This window comes from Cnephaeus nilssonii, assembly GCF_951640355.1.
Source record: "Cnephaeus nilssonii genome assembly, chromosome: 5".
Lineage (NCBI taxonomy): Eukaryota > Metazoa > Chordata > Mammalia > Chiroptera > Vespertilionidae > Cnephaeus > Cnephaeus nilssonii.
The window spans coordinates 105,361,405-105,382,270 of record NC_137076.1 but is presented as its reverse complement, the minus strand read 5'-3'; the positions used below and the strand labels follow the sequence as shown (position 1 = coordinate 105,382,270).

At 56.3% G+C, this 20,866-nt stretch overlaps 1 protein-coding gene across 1 annotated transcript; it reads right to left on the bottom strand.

Moving 5' to 3' along the window:
- Positions 1-3,033: 3,033 nt before the first annotated feature.
- SFXN1 (sideroflexin 1) lies at positions 3,034-20,628 on the bottom strand. Its single transcript, XM_079771953.1, has 11 exons — positions 20,476-20,628; positions 13,041-13,213; positions 10,922-11,092; positions 10,197-10,295; positions 9,061-9,136; positions 8,253-8,338; positions 7,212-7,339; positions 6,071-6,120; positions 4,567-4,616; positions 4,118-4,165; positions 3,034-3,261 (listed from the first exon to the last, which is right to left on the bottom strand). Exons 2-11 carry the CDS (start codon positions 13,202-13,204, stop codon positions 3,165-3,167), a joined length of 969 nt encoding a protein of 322 aa, XP_079628079.1. The 5' UTR covers positions 13,205-13,213; positions 20,476-20,628; the 3' UTR covers positions 3,034-3,164.
- Positions 20,629-20,866: the final 238 nt, after the last annotated feature.

The following is a 20,866-nucleotide window of genomic DNA, read 5'->3' as shown; positions in this document are numbered from 1 at the left end:
TATTTTACATCAGCGATTTCGGCCGGCGGGCAGTAACGCCTGACTGTAGTCGGGCACTGCCCTCTCTTCCTCAGAGTGTCAAATAAAAAACGACAGCCAACACAACAGCCGTCCAGTGCGAATGAATCAATTATACCTGTTTTTCTTTTCCTCAGATTGGCAAAAATGTATAACTTTTTCGGCACGCCACAGAATTTTGGTGATTAGTTTATGTGCGCCAAGAGATGAAAAAGGTTGAAAATCGCTGCCCGTGTCCATCAGCACTGCCAATCGCAAGCTCGTTTTTCTTCAGCTCTCGGTGAAATCCTGAAACACCGAGGGAAAACGCCGTTCATCAGCGGGTTCCGGGTGTTGGTATTTTGGGACAGGGCAGTCAGCGTCTCGGGCTGGGAGTGAGGTCTCGGCTCCGCGCTGGTCCCCCGGGGCCCGGGGCGGCCTGGAGCAGCCCCCGCAGCCCAGCCGTGCGTCCTGAGCGCGTTCCCGGCCTCCGTCTGAGCGCGTTCCCGGCCTCTGCCTCACTAAGGCAGAACCTTAACTGCCAGACCATTTAGAAAGATGGAGTCAAGCATCTCCGTCGATCCGTTTCAACCTGATGTTCAGGAGGTTGTGGGTTAGCTCTGGGAGGTTGCCAGGGTTCTGGCATCTTACCCTGATGCCGACAAGCCAGCAGCTGGAACCCTGTCCAGTGTCTCTAGAACAGTGGTCGGCAAACTGCGGCTCGCGAGCCACATGCGGCTCTTTGGCCCCTGGAGTGTGGCTCTTCCACAAAATACCACGTGCGGGCGCACACGTACAGTGCGATTGAAACTTCATGGCCCATGCGCAGAAGTCGGTTTTCGGCTCTCAGAAGAAATTTCAATCGTTGTACTGTTGATATTTGGCTCTGTTGACTAGTGAGTTTGCCGACCACTGGGCTAGAACAAGTGAATGTCTGACGGGTACCATGTATTCGACATTTACTATATGCTGGGTAATACGCACACGCTGCCCAGGGACTCTCTTGTTCATCTTTACGACCCTGAGGTAGATGCACGATTTTCTCCAAACAAACAGAACCAAAGGTCACGGAGAAGGTCAGCAGCCCAAGTGCATGTAAGTGAGTATAACCCGGACTGTCTGGCTCTGACCCGACAAACGCTAGCTCCCCACCGGAATCTGACAGCCGGCCCGGAAGCAGGTTTTCCTGGCCGCGTGCCCTGGTGCTAGGCGTGTGTAAGCAGAACCGCCCGCCCCACCCCTCATTCACAAGCCTGGAGTCATGTGGGGTGGGGTGGGGGCCTCTGTGTGTGGGGGGCAGCAAGGGGGAAGGCTGGCGGCCACAACTAGCAATATACGTCCTGCTGACGGCACAAAACAAAAACATCTCCCCGTTAGGATACGGATGGCACCCCAGGTAGTAAGTCTGAACGGGAGGTGCCACTGACAGTAACATAAAGCCGCATTATCCTTTACGTACAAATAAGAGAGAGGATTTGCTTTCAATCTGAGTTTATTTAACGTTTCATCCAGCTGAACTGAAACAGCACATTGATCCCAACACTGGCAAGACGCTGCGCTAACACTGAACAGACGCCGCCGCCTCGGGCCCGGCACCTTCCCCAGCTGTCGCGCCTCACGGGACGGTCCTCGGCAGGCCCTCCGGGAGGCGGCGAAGGGCCTCCTGGTCCTTTGTTCCTTTTTATGAACCATGGTTACACTGACGGGAAATAAGGGCAGTTCATCAGCCTTCTGCCAGCCACTGCTCTGTCAGCAAAGGGGAGGGTGCTGGGGGGGGGGGGAGGGCTCCCCGTGAGCAGGGAGCATTCTGCGGCCGCCGGGCGTGGGAGGGGCCTCCGGGCTGGGCTCTGGGTCGGAGCACCTGGAAGCACCTCATGGAGGCCGCCTGGAGTCTCAGGCTTTTACCACTTTGTCAGGAGCGGCATCTACGGCAACAGACACGCAGGCCGGATGTGTGGTGGGAACCTCTTTAGCTTCAAAGGGTTTCAGACGGAAAAATGGAGAACATTTTGGAGGCAGAAAGGCAGGCTCAGAGTGGCCCCCCAGCCCTCGGAGAAGAGAGGACACACGTGGGGCACACCCTGTTCCTTATGGGGATTCGGCCGGCACACGGCCCGGCACACGGCCAGATGTGCCAGCACCGGTTCCACGTTTTCCCACTGACCCGTCTGAGTTACAGTGGAATCAATACACGCAGGGCACACGGCCTTGCCTGCACCTGTGCACACGGACGGACTGGGAACAGTCTCTGCTGCGTGAACTACGGTGAATGTGGAACTGCTACAGGGATGTAAACAGTGGTCCACGAGCCTCCTTTTCAAACAGGCGGTGCAGTACACAACCTTCAGGTAAGATCAGCCGCTGACTCACACACACATCCTGTCCGAATCCTTCCGGAAGCCAATGAGATCAACAAGGACAGGACAGGACAGGACCCGAGGGGCTGGACCGGCGCTCTCTCTCCTAAAATCTGCCGCACGGACCCGCATGCCCCGTCACGCAGCACCAGTACCGAACACGCTTCCTACACTGACGTTCGCACATGTCAGTTATCTGAGTGTTTGATGTAAGTAACTGAATATCAAGCCAACGGGTCTAACGTTTTCGTAAGAACGTAAAACAGAAACCATTTAAGAATCGACCAGAGACGTCCAGCAGCAAGGAGCGCCCAGCCCGAGAGCAGGACGCCACGCCACGCATGTCCGTTCCGTGACTCCGGGTTTACCCTACGGTTCATGTTTTATAGCTCAGCATCGGAGCTTGTGTGTTTTCCAAATCACTGCCGAGCTGGCCTTGCTCGGAGACAAGGGTGGGATGAAAATGCAGTATTTTACCCGATTCCCTTTGCACTGACTGGTAATCAGTTTCTTGAGCATCTACTCTGTGCCTAGCAGCGCTTCTGAAAACTGGAGGTGAGGGCTGGACTGTTGTCTTTGAGGAAACAATTACCGTAAAAGCGACAGGGAGGCCATTTCCGTTAATCATCCCGTGACTCAGATGTGAGAGCGACGGGTGCCTGGCCGGCCCGGCGCCGTGCTGGACGGAGCAGCCGACGCGACAGGCTGACGCGGGTCTTCGAGAGGCGCTGTGCCGGGAGGAGCCAGGCGGGGCTCCCTGGCCGGCGCACCGGGTCCGGGCGGGCTGTATGGGCGCCCCCCACCCCCGCGTCACAGCCCTTTGTTGAAGTACACGCGGCGCAGCGCAGGGTGGCTCTCTTGCAGCTTGGCTTGCAGCTCGGCCTCCAGGCTGGTCACGGACATGGAGCTGGGGGAGGGAGGGAGGGAGGACAGTGGTTACAGGGGCCGAGGTGGGGCCTTGGCTTCCACACCGAGGGGTGCACAGGGTGGCTTCTCTGCTGAAGAATGGCGGGGTCACGGACAGAGAGGATGGGCGGGCGGACGGTGGCGTTCTCTGTCCGGTGGAGGCACCGGAGAAAGGTCGCCTGGAACCCAGCGCCCCACCCAGAGCCTCCTCCGTGAGCCTAGAGCGTGCAGACCTCGAGCCGGGACCCGGCCCCGCAGGCGCAGCCCTCACACCCCATCCACACGCAGACCCGCGGCCCCGGGCCCGGCGCGAGGGCAGGAGGCTGCGGGAGACCCAGATCCAGAGGCAGCTGAACTGCCCGTCAGTCCGCGCTCACACCCACAGCAGCCTGGGCAGACGCGCACGGGAAGGCGTTTAAGGCAGAACGTGAGCAGGAAGCAGGGAAGCAAACAAGCCGACCCCAGCGCTGAGTGCGGGTCATTGCTGTTCCCGGGGAACGCCCAGGTGTCTGCATTACAGACGCACGTGCCCACGGACGGGATGGCACGAGCCACATTTACATTTTCATAAAAGCAAATCTGCACCAGAGTTAACCTCTCACAAAAGAAGGAGCATTTTTGGGCGGAGTGGGAGCAGGCAGAGCTGGTTTTGAAATTAAGCAGATACGTGTCTGGTTTCTGCCTCCAGCTGTTCCTTTTAGTGACCTTGGCTTCCTTCGTCTGCGTGAGCCTCAACGTTCCTACCAGTGAAATGGAACAACAGCCCCCGCGACGTGAGGCACACACTTGTAACTCAGGGTGGGTCTGGTTTGTCGGATGAAGACTCATGATCGTCCCAAAGAAGAACAAATACATACCTTTTCTGGGGAAAGAGGGCACAGCACAGAGGCGTAGCAAACACCAAACTGAAAAAAAAAAAAAAAAAGGCAAATCAGAGCACTTGGAAATAGTCGACTTCTCAGGTTATTCCTAGTTTACTTTTCTAACAATCCCCTTTCTCTCTTTTGAGCCTCAAAAACCATGTTCTGTTTGTATCATTTTATTACACCAATGACTGCCAAAATAATTTTTAAAAAATCAAAGCAATAACAGGAGTTTGAAAAGAATCACGCAAATAGTCCCAAATGTTGTAAGTTTCCCTAAAGACAGTTGACTTCCAGCTCATTGTCGGGACATAAGTCCCAGGGGTTCTGGGAGGTCCTCATTTTCTAAACTGGGTCCCACATTGCCTCCCTCTCCTCCCTTTTCATATGCTGCACGCGGATCTTTAAAGAGAAATGCATGATCTCGAAGGAATTCTACTCACCAGAAGCCAACCAGCCCGACCTGAATGGGCGCACTCATCCACGGGAACCTCTGTGACGAGAAATAAACTACTTTGGAGCCTTTTCACACGGGCTCTTAGAGACCCTTCTTCTGCCGACGGACTGGGAGGAACCCCAGTTACAAGGCCCAGGGGACTGTGATTGGGGTAACCGGGAAACACGGCAACACGCGTGCTAGTCCTGACTCCCTGTGCCCCGACCTGTCAGTAAACGCATGTGCGGAGACCACGGCTTCTCGTCCCCCCGGCACATCTGATCTGAAAGGTGCCGTTGTTCATGACCATCCACCCACCTCCTGGCCGGGGGCAGGCAGCTCGCCCCACAGGGCTGCCCTCTCAGCCGGCTGCATCTGCGGGCGAGCAGGCAGAGCCCAGCCCTCCCAGCTTCGGCGTCCTTGTCCCTTCCTAAGGCACGTGGTGACGTATAAACCACCCAGGCCAGGGCCCGGGACGGAGCCGCAGCCCCACAAGCACCCCCCATCCCCGCGTCTCCCCCCTCGGCCTTCGCTGCTGTCAGTATGGTTAAAGCGATGGCTGGCAGCAAACATTTTGCCTGTCGCTCCTTTTTAAATGGAAACGAGTGAGTTGGTCAGTCTTCTGGAGAGTAAGTGCTGTTAGAATTTTAGTTTTCAAAAGTGGCATCAAAACGCACGCTATGGAGAGATGAGTAGATGGTCCCGTGACTGAGGCCACGGAAAGAGCTGCGACCAAGTTAGGAACTGGTTGTCCTGACATCAGCCAACGGAGTTAAGAGGCGGCACAAGTGGTTAGAGGTCGTGACCCCCAAACTCGCGTGCAAGGCGTACCCTGGTCCCCGAGGACGCCTCCGGCGAGAGGACATCGCACAGGTGAACGTGAGGGCGGGAGGGGGCTGGAGAGGAAGGGGGAGAGGCGGTCAAGCGGAGACAGATCCCCGAGCCCCACCCCAAGGACAGCGGGAGGGAAGCGCCGGGTCTCACCGTCTCACACGGTGACACGGAACGTGCGCCCGTGTCAGGGCGGCTCTCCAGCTCCCTTCGTTCCTCGGAGCGTCCCCTGGAGACACCCAGACCCTGGTCCCCAGCCCGCAAGGCCCTGGAGGCCCCGAGAAGCAGGGATGACTGAGCAGGGTGGGCCCCCGGCCCCCGTAGGCTTTCCGAAGGAGATCGAAACCCTGTCCTCGCCCCGGTCACAGACTTGGTGATGGAAGGCAAGCTAAGTGCGAGTGAGATGCTGGAAGGAGGGCTTGGGCCCGCGGAGCCTGGGGCAGCAGCCCACTCCTTCCGGTGGCTCCTGCCTCGGCCCCAGCAGTTTTCATCCGTGGGAGCTTTTCCAAATATCTGAGACTAGAAATGGAATGTTCTGGAACCATCTTTTCATTTACATAAGTGCCCGAGTGCCTCTGGCCTTCAAATTCTCGACTCCGGGTTTAGGTAGGAATAGTCTGTGCGTGTGACGGCTGCATCGGAAATGGAAGGACTGGGACACCAAGCAGAGCGGGGCTCACCTTCAGAAAGGCCTTCTTCTCCAGCGTGTTCATGATGAACGGGGGGATGGCTGGAAGGAAAGGAGACCCGCGTAACGCTTCAGCTCACGTCTGTTTTCAGCTCTCACTTCCCCCCAACAATGTGACCAAAGGCGTACGTCGCCTTTAAGCCTTTTTCACGCGGCAGGGCGAAGCTATCTGCAGTAATTCTTTAAGATACTTTAGGATTGGGGGGAGAGGGGGAACCCACTGTTCCCATAATGTAATGCTCTCTTCCAGCCAGAAAGCTCTATAACCTTGAGGAGAACTTGACATTTAACTTTAAATATGAACAGCGCCAACATGGGGAATGTCAGCCTCCTGTACCAATAAAACAAAGGCACCGTGAGGGGGCGGGGCAGCCGTATGCAGCAGAGAATAAACACTCCGCCTCGAGCCAGGCCCACGCCCGGTGGGTGGCCCTGGGAGTTACCCCACCTGAGCCGAAGCTTCTGGTGTTCTCACCTGTGGAGGAGCGACTGCAGGGAGTGATGTGTTTGGTTCACTGATGCACAGACACTAGTTCAATCTGTGTGTGTGAATGGATGGGTGGGTGGGTGGATGGGTGGGGTGGGTGGATGGGTGGGGTGGATGGGTGGGTGGATGGATGGATGGGTGGATGGGTGGGTGGGTGGATGGATGGGTGGATGGATGGATGGGTGGATGGGTGGGTGGATGGATGGATGGGTGGATGGGTGGGTGGGTGGATGGATGGGTGGATGGATGGATGGGTGGATGGGTGGATGGATGGATGGATGGGTGGATGGATGGATGGGTGGATGGGTGGATGGGTGAATGGATGGGTGGGTGGATGCATGGGTGGATGGGTGGGTGGATGGATGGGTGGGTGGGTGGGTGGATGGGTGGGGTGGATGGATGGGTGGATGGGTGGGTGGATGGGTGGATGGGTGGGTGGGTGGATGGATGGGTGGATGGATGGATGGATGGATGGGTGGATGGATGGATGGATGGATGGATGGGTGGATGGATGGATGGGTGGATGGGTGGATGGGTGGATGGATGGGTGGGTGGATGGATGGGTGGGGTGGATGGATGGGTGGGGTGGATGGATGGATGGATGGGTGGATGGGTGGATGAATAGGTGGATGACAGTCATACTGACCCATGCCGGGCGCGGCCATGAGAATCCTGGAGACGACCACTTGTGCGATGGCTTGCTGCGCAGCCTGTGCCGACTCACCCAAGCGGGTCCCGTTCTCATCTGTGACGGGGATGCCGACTTTGAGTTCCCTGCAGAGCAAAACGCATGCCAGGGTGTTCACAGTGCCTTCACGACACTGCTGAAAGGTCAAGTCCCCACCTGACCCCATCACCCACCCGAGTCATTTGGGCACAAACAAGTCTCTTTTTACATCCTATGAACAAGTTTAATCCTCGTGCAACAGGCACAAAAGTAAAATAACACAGTCACTTTGTAATTAAAAAAAGGAGTAACAATTTTAATGAAAATACGCCTCACAGGGTCACTATGCTACTTAAGAGTAAGGGTGATTTTTACTCTGATGTGCAAATCTGAGCGACTTTCCAAATGAGAGGTAGACCTGACACGGGCCGCGCTGAGGGACCCGAGGACCCAGGAGTCACCAGCAGATGGCGCTAAGGGGTATTTGTGACTAGTCAGTAACAAGGCGACAGTTCCAAAAGCTACCTTTACAGCTCCTGCCCTTACCCTGTTCCTCATTATCCATTCCAAAGTGTTTCTTCTTCTTTCTTCTCTAAATTGTAAAAAAACAAAAAACAACACAAAAAAAACCTTCCAAAGATAAAGATTAATATTATTTTAAACTCCAAAAGAAAGTTCCGGGGGCAAAGAAGGACCTGTTTGAGAACAAACTTCCTGTGTGTAGACCTTCTTTGCCCCGAGATATGCTGTTAGACGCTTTGTGATACAGAAGTAGGAAGGGTATCCTAACCTCCTGCACTGAGCCTGTCCCAGTAATTAGCAGCTCAGCGGCTAAGCCTGTTCATTAGTGGACCCATCCTCACTTCCAACTCCACACTATTTTGACGCAAATCCCCAATCTCATACGATTTTATCTGTAAATGTTAAAATAGTTTTTAAAAGTTTCAACGAAATGAATTCTTATGAGAATCTTATTACTGCTGCAAGCACAATCCATTTCTAGAAATGCCCAGGACTAACCTTTGCCGCATCAGTGGGATATTGATGCAATTCGCAGCGGCTACGGCAGCAAAGGGCACGAAGCGTCCTATGAGCGGTGACACGTGCTGCAGAGGAGAAATCCGAAAGCAGATCTTACTTTTCCTGGACTCCTGAGTGGCCATGCTATTGCTTCCTGAAAACTACTGAAACAGAGTCCTGTGATACTCGGGCCGGGAGTACGTTCCCGACCTGTTTGCTAGCGGCATTTTTATGTTTCTGGCTGGGCGTATGAGACTTCTGAGACATTTTGGCAGCTTAATGTGGAGGGCACTGAGTCCCAAACTCTTGGGGTCAGGTGTTGGCTTGCCCCCTCTTCAAAGGTGTGGCCCGCGGCCCGCACAGCCGCTGGTGGGTGAGCACGTTAACTCAGCACTGTGCCAGCCCTTCCCTAGGAAGCTGTAATTAAAACACGCAGTCGCACCCAAGCTGGTGTGGCTCAGTGGACAGAGCGTTGGCCTGCGGACTGAAGGGTCCCGGGTTCGATTCTGATCAAGGGCACATGCCCAGGTTGTGGGCTTGATCCCCAGTAGGGGGTGTGCAGGAGGCAGCCGGTCAATGATGCTCTCTCATCACTGATGTTCCTCTCTCTCGCTCCCTCTCCCTTCCTCTCTGAAATCAGTAAAAATATTTTTTAAAAAAAACACACACAAAAAACATGCAGTTGAAGAGAATGACCATAATAAGGAAGCCAAAGGACTTGGACTATTTTGAGAAACAACGGAGTGCCGGCAGCCCGGCCGGTGAGAAGCAATGACGAAGCTTTCCCACGGAATCAGGACCCGCGCACCTTGGCCAATGCGTTGAGTCCTAGAGCGGTCGCCACGGCGCCAGTGGTCGCAGACACGTACGCCGTCCCCAGCTCTCTGAGGAGAGAAAGAACAGCGCACACGTAACGGTGACCGTCAGGAAACCGGTCCTTTGCTGAAGGAAATGGCGGGGAATGTGAACGGGCACGATCAGAGTGGAGAGCCCATAAAACAGCGTCAGCACCAACCTGCAGGGGGAGGGACCCGGACAAAGGGCCAGCAGACCCACAAACGGGGTTCCGCACGTGGGACCCGACACAACCCCGGACACGGGCAGATGGAGAAGGGGCGGAAGGAAGGGGCCCGTGAGTGCGCAGGACACGGCAAGTGTGGGCACATGCAGTGGCCTACATGTCTGTGGCACACCCACTAAACTAAAATAAAATGACTTTTCCCAATATTAATATACACACTGAAACGTGCAATGCTGTTCTTCCTAAAATGGTATCTTAGGGTATAAAATTTCAAAAAGTCTCATCTCTGAAATACAGTTAAGCCCAAGCAATTCTGTCCTGTTTAGAAATACGTTTTAGCTCACGGATTGGATGCGAGGCGCTGTGACGTCACTGCTGGTTACCCATGACGACAGAACACAGACTGTCAAAGCAATTTAGAGCGATAAAACAACACACTGGCGTGTGGGACAAGCCGTGCTACAAGTTCTGCTTGACTGTCACTCTGGCCTGTCCAGAACTTTCCTCAGGGAGGCACAACTTAAACCCCATTCACTTTCTCTCTGGCTCCATCGATGACCCATGTGTGAGACCCATCAGGTGTAAAAGGCCCTTGACCTCTGCAGAGATCGGTCACACAGTGGGCGCCGGCCGTCTGTCCGCACGCACAGGCAGACGGGGTGCAGCGTGCGGTTCACGCCAGGCCAGCCTGGCTGCCGTGTGTTCTGGGGATAGAGCCTGAGGGCGGGGGAGACCCATCTCCCTACGGCGCCGCCAATGGCACGAGTAATGTCTGAGAATCAGGCCGGACGAACAAGTATCTTGACAGAAGGGAGGGAAAGGGCCACTGATGAGAACGTATTCCTTAACGGACTTCTTCATCAGGAGAGCGTCCCGCCCGTCAGGTGAACATGGGGAGGGCAGCGGGGTGCACGGGGCCTTACTTGACCGTGAGGGGGGCGTCTCCACTCCTGTTGGTGTAGTTGACCACGGCATTGAAGGACTGGTTGACCCACTGCCAGAACAGCACGGCCGGCGTGGTCCTGAAACAGAGCGAGCGTCACACCGCCAGCACCACCTGCGGCCTCGCGTTTGTGGGACAGAAAATTCAAACCCGTGACAGGAGGACGCTGGGCGTAGGACCTGGCGGCTGGGCACACTTTATCGACCCTCCTCGCAGTTTCCTCAGTCGTTAGAGACGGTGACACTGAGGTCAGGGGGTCGTGGCAAAGACGGCGCTAACTCACACTTCCTCTCACATGTGTGGAGAGCCTGGCACACTGTCAGGCCTTTCTCTTGGGAGAAGAAGCAGCCATTTGTAGGCTACGTGGTCCTGACCCCTCCCACCTGCACGTGCGCCCTCACCGTCTGCCTGCACCTCCACCTCCACCTGCACCTGCACCTGCACCGACATAGGAATGGAGGAAAGAGAACCTGCACAGACACTCTTTTACTTTCTTCCTCCCACTCATTGTCCTGCGGGTCTAAGCTTTAGGGGAAAAGCTCACCTCCTCTGAGCAGAGGGAAAGGCACTACGGAGCCATGGGCTGATCTGTGCAGAATAGGACTCGACAGGAAGTCGTCTATTTTAATAACATTATTTACACACACAGCCCACTCGAAGCTGCTGTAATAGGAAGGGACCTGCTGTCCCTGTGCCATGACTGACCTGTAAAATGTCATCATACAGCCCGTGATGGTCATGTTCATGGGAACCTGCGCTGACATCCGTCCTATCAAAACCATCTTCTCTCCAGTGTCGGGGTGAAAAGCCGAGTCGTAGATGTACTTTGCTCTCCACAGTTCATTTTCAGTGAGACCGGGAGGGACAACTCCTTGTCTAGGAAACAACAACAAACAACACAACCCTGCTTATTCCAAACGCCTCACCCGAGTCTCGGGACAGGCGGCTGGGAGGCTCTCAGGGTGACACCTCCCCCCTGGACCGAGCGCCGAAGCCCTCAGACTCAGAAACTTCACCAACACCAAGGACAGTAACACTTCACAGGAGCATCTCACACCCACACGTCTCAAATTATCTAATGTTTGGAAAAACCCAAACATGCCTAATATCATAGGGAAGTGGTCAACTTTGAAATATTCTTTGTTTTAAATGACATATTTAAACACGTATTTTGAACTTTGCAAACTCTGAAATTTTTTTAGCCGACTGGACAAAAGCTGTGGCAGTCAAGAATATCAGTTCATTTTCATACTATAGTTTGAAAACCTAGATTAGACGGGTTCGTTATTTTTTTTCTCCTTATCAAAGAAACACACAGGCATGCTAGACATTTAGGAAATACAGAATGCCCAGCACCCTGGTGAGGGTTCAGTGAACACACTGCTCATCCTTCCTACGGTCTCCATGTGCGTGTTTATTTAAAGGCGCCACGCTGGACCTGCTGCTCTATAACCACCTTCTTTATCAGTAATATTAGTAAGCGTTTCTCTGCGTCTTTAGATATCCTTCTAGACCACCCATCCTGGGTTGACTCCTCCCCCCCCAAAGCACGTCTACCTGGAACCCCAGGATGTGAATTCATTTGCAAACAGGGTGCTTGCAGGCGTGACTCGTTAAGATGAGGGGCCCGTACTGGACAGCCATGAGCAGCGGCACAGACAAGGCCACGGCCGACAGAGGCGGAGGTCTCGCGACGTGGCCACCAGCCAGGGAGCACCCAGAGCCACCCAGAGCTCGAGGGAGAAGGCAGGCCTGCCCTCCCCTCGGTTTCAGACGCCTGGTCTCCGGAGCAGGGAGAGGGCGTGTTCTTGTTGTTTCCAGCCACTCGGTTGGTGGTTCTGTCACGTCAGCCTCGGGAACTAGTCCATCACCCTTTAAACGGGCTGTGAAGTAGGGTATTACACCAGCCGCCTATGCTGACAATGTCACTGCTCCTCATCTTTCCTGTTCGTAAAGGACCAGGAAGTAAATATCCTCATAAATAAGTCTATCCCCGCTTCCAAGATTGTGTAAGAATGATTGTGTAAGAAAAGAGTGCATTTGCTGACATAAACGCAAGGTAAAAGATTAGAACATGCATTGTCTTCTCTCCCTCTCCTTTATCATCAGCATCAGCGTCCGCAGGGCTTAGGTAGCTTGTAAGCATACCTCATCTGGGGTGGGGAGCCTTCTCTCTGCCAAGGGCCATTGGATATTTAAACATCATCCGCGGGATATACGTAATTATCAAGTTAAAAAACAGCCTGCAGTATTTGGTCAAACATTTGATTACCTCGCCCCTCATGCCTTGGCAGGGCCGGACCAAATGATTTTAGGGGCCTGAGCTTTATCTGGACCCCGGGCCAGACATTCCCGCCCCTGCTTTAGAGATGCTGGCTAATCCCATCCCGGGTTATCTGCTGTCCTGAGGGCTTTCATTTTTTCTGTAGTCCCGTGGGAACAAATGAAGTTTCTGCCTAGAAGGCCTGACCCACTTGAAGGTTATACAGATGTTCACCGCACTTTATCTCACATGGGGTGTGTTGGAGAGAAGGGCGGGCACTGTGAAAAGGGGACTTCACAGACTGGTACCTGGGAGTTGGAGGGAGGGCTGTCTTATTTTGGGGTACTGTGACTCCTGGACGTATGTGTTAAGGATCAGCAATGGGGAACAAAACACGTCTTTTTTTTTTTTAATAAAAAGGATTCCATTGCAAACACACACACACACACACACACACACACACACACACACGCACGTAAAGTTGCTAAGTGAAGGTTTAACGGCAATAGGCTAACATGATGAACTATGAGCATATTCGGCCCAAAGCATATCGGGTGTTACCTGTAATCATGCACGGTCTTCCGGGCGTTCTCCAGCTGCTCGTCGGTTAGCAGGAGATTCCTGGGATCCGTCACCGTGAAGAAATGACTGGCTCGTCCCACAAAAGTGCTCTGGTCCCATCGAGGCTCTCTGATGTCGATGTTGGGTGGGAGTTCTCCGGACATGGTCGCGGGCTGGGAGGGTCAAAGAGACGAGTCCCGTGAAGCCTGACCAGGCCCAGGCACTTCAGAAACTGCTGTCTCGCTGCTCAAGTGAAGATGTGTGTGTGTTCCTACCTCCCAAATATCCTGCTGCTACCAGCGGGGATAACCTAAACCCAAAGCTAACTCTGTCCACGAATCCCAACCCTATTCCATAATTTCCACATGTGCCTTTTTTTAAGTCCGTGGCGTTTCACCGTGCCTTATTTTGGGGAACCTCGAAATACTCTAGAGAAACTGGAAATAGGAAAGTTAAAAGGAAAACCAATGGTAACACGGCCTCATGCTTGAAACCCTTCTTCTGGGAGAAGCAATCAGCATCAGTACTGCTGCGTCTGAGCTGCCTTTGTTGTTTCTACCAGTCGGAGGGACTGAGTCGTCCTGGGGGGGGGGGAGGAGGGAGGTCTCGGGGGCGGTGGGAGGGGGATGGATGTCGTTTCCCTGCAGGCTGTTCACTGGGAAGGAGCCCAGCATCCCAGGCCTCGCGGGCGACCTGCGGGCCCCCCCTCCCCCAAAGGCTGAAATGAGAGAGGTGACCTGAAGCACCTCGAGGTCCTGACGGTATTTCATGACAGTGAACGGAGACGGTTGTTAAAGGACAACTGACCTGGGCAGATGAAGACCTAGGTGGCGTACTGAACGGCTCAGGAGCAGGCAGCACCCTCACCAGCAGAGAGGATCCCGGGGAGCCGTGCATAGTGGGAGGCCTTATGGGCAGCAGGGGGAGGGGGCCGGAAAGGAAGGGTGAACTCATCTTCCCTGGGGGCCGGGAAGGGAGCGATGGGGCAGATGACCTCGTGACCTCAGAGGCGCTGACCAGAAAATTCCAGACGGACCAGTTAGGATTCCATCCCTGGGGAAGGGCCAGCCGGCAACTGGGTCAGGTGTTCAGTTCTGGTTTGGTGTCGTGGGCTTAGCCCAAGTGACTCCATTGGGGCCTGTGGTTTCCTCCCCACCGTTCTGCAACAGGTGCTTCTCAGCGAGGAACTTCCCGGGGTCCGTGGGGAGTCATTCTGTTCCGCATTCGTGACGAGGCGGCGGACAGCGGGCGTGGCGAGGGTAAGGGACCGTGCCACCCCTCACGGGCTGGGCGGCACGGGGCACCGAAGAGCGTGCTCCAGGATGAGCTCGCTCACTTTGTGACAACACCCGGCGCAGGTCAGACACCGGCGGGAGAATCGGGGACATCAGTCGGGGGGGGGGGGGGGGGGATTCTCTCTGCCACATTTACCGGGGCTCTGCAGGGAGAGGAATCAGCTTCGGGAAGGCAGAGCAGTCGTGAAAGAGGCGGGATGGCGGCCCCACAGCACAGGTGGGCTAAGCGAGGGCCCTCCGCCCGCGAGAGGAGCCCACTGGCCAGTCACCAGCGGCGAGGACCTGCAGGGTTGCTTTCCACACCCGTGGGCAGCTTTCTGTCTGCAGCAGGGTCAGAGTTCACCATCTGCAGAAGTGAGGGAGCGGGTGCGGAGGAGCGGAGAGGCTGCGAGGCCCGGAACAGAGACTCGGAGCAGTGGCTGGAGGAAGCAGGGCTCCTCGATGGGAAGTACAGGCGTCCCTCCTCACGGTGCCTCGGCGTTTTGTTTTTTTTTAAACTGACGGTTAGCGGCAGCCCTCGTGGGGCAGGTTGAGGGAGGGCCCACTCTCCCAGGAGCATTTGCTCCCCAGTCTCCGCATCAGTTTGGTAACTGTCCCCCTCGTCCTCATTCTATCCGTGATGGGGGCCTGGGATCCGTGGTCTCTGCTGTTAGTGCTGTGACTGTTTTGGGCACCGGGGACAGCGCCCAGAAAGGATGGCCCTTCAAGGATCAACGTGGTGCTCTGACTGCCCACCCCTGGCCACTCCGTCCGCCCGTGTCTCGCTCCCCTGGCGCCTCCCTGTCCCTGAGACACAGGAGTGGAATTAGGGCAGTGAGCCTACAAGGGCCTCCAAGTCAAGCACGTCAGACTCGCGGCCCACGGGCCGCATGCAGCCCAGCCAGTGTAACGGTGTGTAAGCAACGTTTTAATGAAAATTTCATGACTTTTTACAGTATCCTGTTATACATAATTATGAATAACGAACTACAGCGTTCGCTAATGACTGATGACTATAATCGTGTTGCATTCATTTCCCTTACACGCCCTACGCGCAGGCGCACCATTTCTCTCCACCAATACCAGCAGCGAATATTTTAGCAGCCGACGGCCACGTCATTAGTCCTGCACTGACTTGTTTGGTGTGCGCAACAGGAAATATTTCGCTTTCGGAAAACAAGAAAAATAGGTTTATTTGCGTTACGCTTATTATTTTGTGCAGCTATTCAGTGTCTGGTAAGTGAATGTTCAAGAAAAAAATATTGTTATTAAAATGTTCTATTATTTTATGTTAACAATTACTCATTTATTTCAGCCCTTTGTATTCAGCATGTCTCTATCGAAACAAACCTATGTTTCTATGAAAATGGAAGCTCTTGTTTTTTTGTGGCCCACGTACACGTCAACCTTGTTTATTCGGCCCGTGTTCGCCTTTGAGTTTGACACGTTGCCCTAAGGGTTCAAGTGAGAGGGAGAGCCAACCCTCCCGCTTTCAGTCTCTCTGAGTCTAAAGTTACATCCCAGTCTGCCCGGACCATCCTGGGAGCGCGGTGCCTTCCGTACAGGCTGACGTGACAGTCATCACAGCCGTGCGAGGGCAGGGACCGCCTCCCAGGACACTCAGCCCTCAGGCAGCACGTTAGTCATCCGTGACCGGTTTAGTTTCTAAGTGTCCTGAACCAGCTGGTTCGCTGAACTTGAGTTCCTGGCTCCAAGCGGTACCTCCCTGTCCGTCCTGTAACTTGGAACCCGTGGGTGGGCGGGTGATGGGGGGAGGGGTGTGCCCCGGGGGCAGCAGGCCCGAGTTCAGATTCCAGCTCCACCACTCTGCCAGCTGGCCCCTGCGACCTTGCAGGGTTAGCCCACACTCCAGGTTCCTGAGCCTTTATCCGCAGAGTCAGGACGTTGCCTAATAACATCCACTAACACCTCATAACCACGTATTCTAAGAGCTTGCCTTATGTCATCTCATCTAACCCGCATGACGTTCGGCTACCAGGGTGGTTCGCGAACTTGCCCAAGTACGCGTCGGTGCCCAGGTGTGACCCTCAGCTGCCGGCCCCCGAATCCCTGCGCCCTGGAGAGGTGGCCGTGACCAAAAGCGATCTCCCCGGAAATCCCGGCTCCACAGAGCTGGGGTCCCGGGAACCTGGCTTGGGAGAAGTATACCAGGGGTACCCAGTGATCAGTTACGTTTGGGAAACGCTATGTTTGAAAGGATATAAAAATGATAAATAAGGAATGACCACATGCCCTACCCGGTACGGGGAGAGTCTTACCCTCTGGGGGGCAGTAAACATATTCAGGGGACTCCACGGCCCCTCCCGCCAGCTGCTGGGCCCGCTCTTTCCGGCTGGGTCCTGTGGAGGCCCCGCCCTGTGGCCGGCAGCCCTGGGTGCCTTCCCTGGCCACCCGTGGGATCAGGACTGGACTCCGACCACGACAGCCCGGATGTGGCCCTGATCCTGCCCCTCCCTGTCTAGCCACGTCACCGGAGAGACGCTTCACGCCGCCGAGTCTCAGTCTTCCCATCTGTAGGATGGGGATCAGAGTCGCTCACAGTGGGTAGGAGTGGCAAGCTGGAGTGTACAAGAGGCTTTATGGCCCTGGATCCCCTGTGAACTGCCACAAAGGGGGGCCATCCCCAACGGGCCAGGTCCAGGCCAGGAGGCTGCTGTCCCAGTGGCTGAAGTCCAGCCATAAAGGCCGTGGCTGGGGTGGGGGTGGGGGTGGGGGGCAGGGAGTGGGATGGAGCTTTGCTGCCTGAGTGAGCCGAAACGATGACCAGAAATGTCCACGGAAAAGAGCTTTTCCCCAAGAGAAACTTCCTTTCAAACTTTTAGCTCCTGCCAGGCAGCGGTTTCACTGTCGGAAAAGAAATCTCCCGCGATTCCACAGGAAGTAAGGTGGCAGGGAATGTGCTTTACCAGGACTGAGTAACAAGGACCTTTAACCCTGGCTAAAGATTAACGACGGCGACGAAGGCATTAACCTGGAAATGGGGTGAAACAGCTGCGGTCTGAAAGAGCTCAGACAGAGCCTGCGCCCTGGGTTCCTGATAGGGCCAGCCGGGGGAGGGACACGGCCAGGGCACTGCGGGGGCACCACGCGTGCCCTCACGTGCCCGGAACGGGGCTGGCCACGCGTTATTGGATGGCTAAGTCCTGCTCCAGCCCCTCAGAGAAGCCAGGTCCACAGCCCAGACGCCAGCCTGGTGGTGCGGTTCGGTCTGACTCTGCTCACACTCTGACCCTCGGGGCCCAGGGCGAGTGTCCGCCAAGCAGCCGCGCACTCGGGAGCTGAGTAGCAGACCTGGCGTCTGGCTTTGAGCTGGTCACCCCACATTCCTTCCTATGGGCGCGGCCACGCAGGGGGCCAGACGATGGACCCCAAGGCTGAACCTGGGCGAGCAACCACATTCCCGCAAAGGGCATTGCTCTGGCAGGGCCGTCTGCCGCCCCCTCTCCTCCCGTCCAGGGCAGGGCTGTGGGAGGTGGGTCCTGTCTCCAGTCAGGAGGGCATGGGGGGTACCGCCTCTGCCTGTCTCCCCCCTCCCCCCTCCCCGCCCCCATGTGGACCCCACTCTTCTGTTAACGTTAAAACACCCAGGTAACAACACGATCCTGTCCACATTCCAGTCCTCAAGATCAGTTTGGGGTTTGGGTTTCTTCATCAATATCTTAGGCTGGGTGACGTTCTTACTCATTAAAAAAAAACAAAACAACTCTATTGGCTTCTACCGAGATGGTGGCATCAGCCTGTGAGAATGATAAAATACCACCAATCTGTAACATTCTGGACATGCTCCATTGACTATTTTACCCACTTTAAAGAATCAACTCACAGGTTATATAACCTGTCTATGAACAGATTTCACAAATTAATCGTAGTTAACCAGAAACTGAATAACTCTGAACTTCTTATGGTTAGATGTCGATTTGTTACGTATTCTAATTTAATTTTTCACTTTCTAGGCTAACTTGCACAGTTTTACAAAATACATATTTTTCTTGATTTCAGAGTAAGGAGAAGGAGAGAGAGAGAAACATCAATGAGGACAGAGAATCACTGATTGGTTGCCTCCTGCACACCCCTCACTGGGGATTGAGACCGCAACCCGGTCATGTGCCCTGACGGGGAATTGAACCGTGACCTCCTGGTTCATAGGTCGACGCTCAACCACTGAGCCATGCCAGGCGGGCAGTATTTTTCTTTAATGACTTACTGCTACTGACTTTTTTCACCTTTAACCTCAAGTGAAAGGTTCTACCCTTGATTATACTCCAACTAAGTGCATTTAACCGCTGCCGGAGGGGGTAGCTGCCCGAGGGGGAGGATGTGGGGCCACATGAACTCCGTGGCGCCAGAGGGCAGAGCGGCCGCACGCCCCCGGAGTCTCTCTGCCCGGGTGTCCTCTCCACGTTCTTCGCAGGAAGCGAGGAGGCGGAAGGGATGCCGCCTCCCTGTCGGCCCTCCCTATTCCCATCCACCTGGGACCAGGAACCTTGCCCAGAACGTGAGGAGCATCCTAAATATCCTCCCGCTGCTGGACTGCAGCCCCCCTGCTCTGCAGGTTCCTCTCCGACCCCGGAACCACAGGTGCCGTCCCTTTCCTGAAGTCCATGGGCCTCAAAGCCTGCGCACCGCCCCCTCCCTTCCCCCCCGCCCCCCCAGCCCTCGAGCGCATCCTTAGAGCGACTGCGTCTTGGGGCTGGGTGGGAGCTGCCCGGTCCTTCTCTCCAAACACCATCATTTTTGCAAGCCAGACGCCTGCAGGCCTGAGCGGAGAGAGGGCCTGCTTGAGGTCCCCGCACTTCTTGGTGGACCTCCACCCACCCTCCCGGGGTCCCCTCTCACCTTATCCATCTTACACCCCACGTCTGAGCCCAGCACCGTAACGGCTGCAGAGCCCCATTTGCCTGCACGCCTCCTTTCGCCCATTCCGGTGCCCGGGACACGAGGAAGCCCCGTGAACGGGATGGACACAGGAAGAGGAGATCTAGGGGCACCCAAGTCCGAGTCTGTAGGAGAGGCCGCAGAGAGAAGGCGGGTCTTCTGGGAAAATGACCCACAAGATGCCCTGGGCGCGAGGCAGCGGCCCATGGAGGGAAGTCACTGTGTGGGCATCTCACTCGGGTGCCCGACAGACACTCCTGGAGGTGCCTGTGGTGCCGGGCTCTGCTGGGCCAGAGGGTGGCGAGGTGAGAAGGCAGACCCAGGCCCGACCACAAGGAGAGAATAAAGCAAGCAGGTGAGCAGTTCATTGCGATGCTGACAATTCACGGAAACACGCGGTGCAGCTCACAAAGGCTGTGTGCACGAGGGCGGAGATGTCAGACAACTCAGCGGGGAAGCCACACGGAACTGCCACTCAGAGGGCCTGCTCTGCTGATGGCCAGCTGCGTGACCTTGGGCAGATGGCTCACCCTCTCTGGGCCCAGCTTTCTCCATCTGCTTAGGAAGGCAGCCCGGGCACCTCACAGTGCCGGAAGAATGGGAAGGGAGGGGACCTAAATCCCCTGCACACGCAGCAGATAATGGGGTTATTAGCAGATAATGGGGTTATTGCCGTCCTGAGGGGTCCGAGGCCTGGGACAGATGGGACAGATCCGAGGAGCACAGAAATGCAAGGCCGGAACCAGACTGTGGCCCATCTCTTCCCAGCTGGACTGGGAGTGCCAGGGCAGGGGCCTGGGTCACCTCTGACCCCCGAGCCCCGCTCTGCTCCAGCAGAAGCCAAGAACGAGGAGCAAGAGGAGCACGAGGGGCGCGGGGTCGGTGCCACCTGGTTACCTAGCGACCGCGCGCGCGTGGCCGGCCCCACAGCAGCCATCTTGGATGGCCTCCCCGCCGCGAGTGGTCGCTGCCGCAGGACAGCGTGGCGGGGGGCGCGCGCGCGCTCGGAGGACCCCTCCCCTCCGGGGAGCCCAGGGAGCTAGGCTGCCGGAGCGAGGATCCGCAGCAGAGGGCAGGAGTCCCCGGTGCAAGGACCCCCGGCCCGGCAGTCCCGGCATGGTTAGGGGTCTCCTATCCCTGCGCCGGGGGGTCCCCGGGGTCGGCGCGCGGGCTGCACCGCGGCATCCCCGCCCGCGCCCGCGCCTCCCCGCCGGCTCCCTGCGCTTTTCCCACCCATCGCGGCCGCGCCGCCCCCCGACACTCACCGCTCCCCGCGGGCCGCCGCCGGCGCCGCTTGCAGGGCCTGTTAGGTGGCGCCTCCGTCACCACCGGAAGCGCTTCTCCCGCCACCACCGCTGAGTGCGCCACGGCTCCCGCGCGCAGGGACCCCAGGCCGGGCGGGGCGCGTGCGCCTGCGCCGGGAGCCCCGCCCCGCCCCGCCCCGCCGGCCCCGCCCCCTGAGTCACGGTGTCACTCCGCCCACCGCGCCCGCCCTCTGCCCGCGCCACATCGCGCCCGCGTTTTAGCTTCTGGCTTCTGGCTCCTGCGGGGCTCCCCGTCTCCATCACCACCTCCCGAGTTCATCTTCTCGGCGGGGAGGGGCTCCGCTCAGCCTAACGCCACGTTTTCTACTTTGGCTTTCCCAGGGAGGACCCC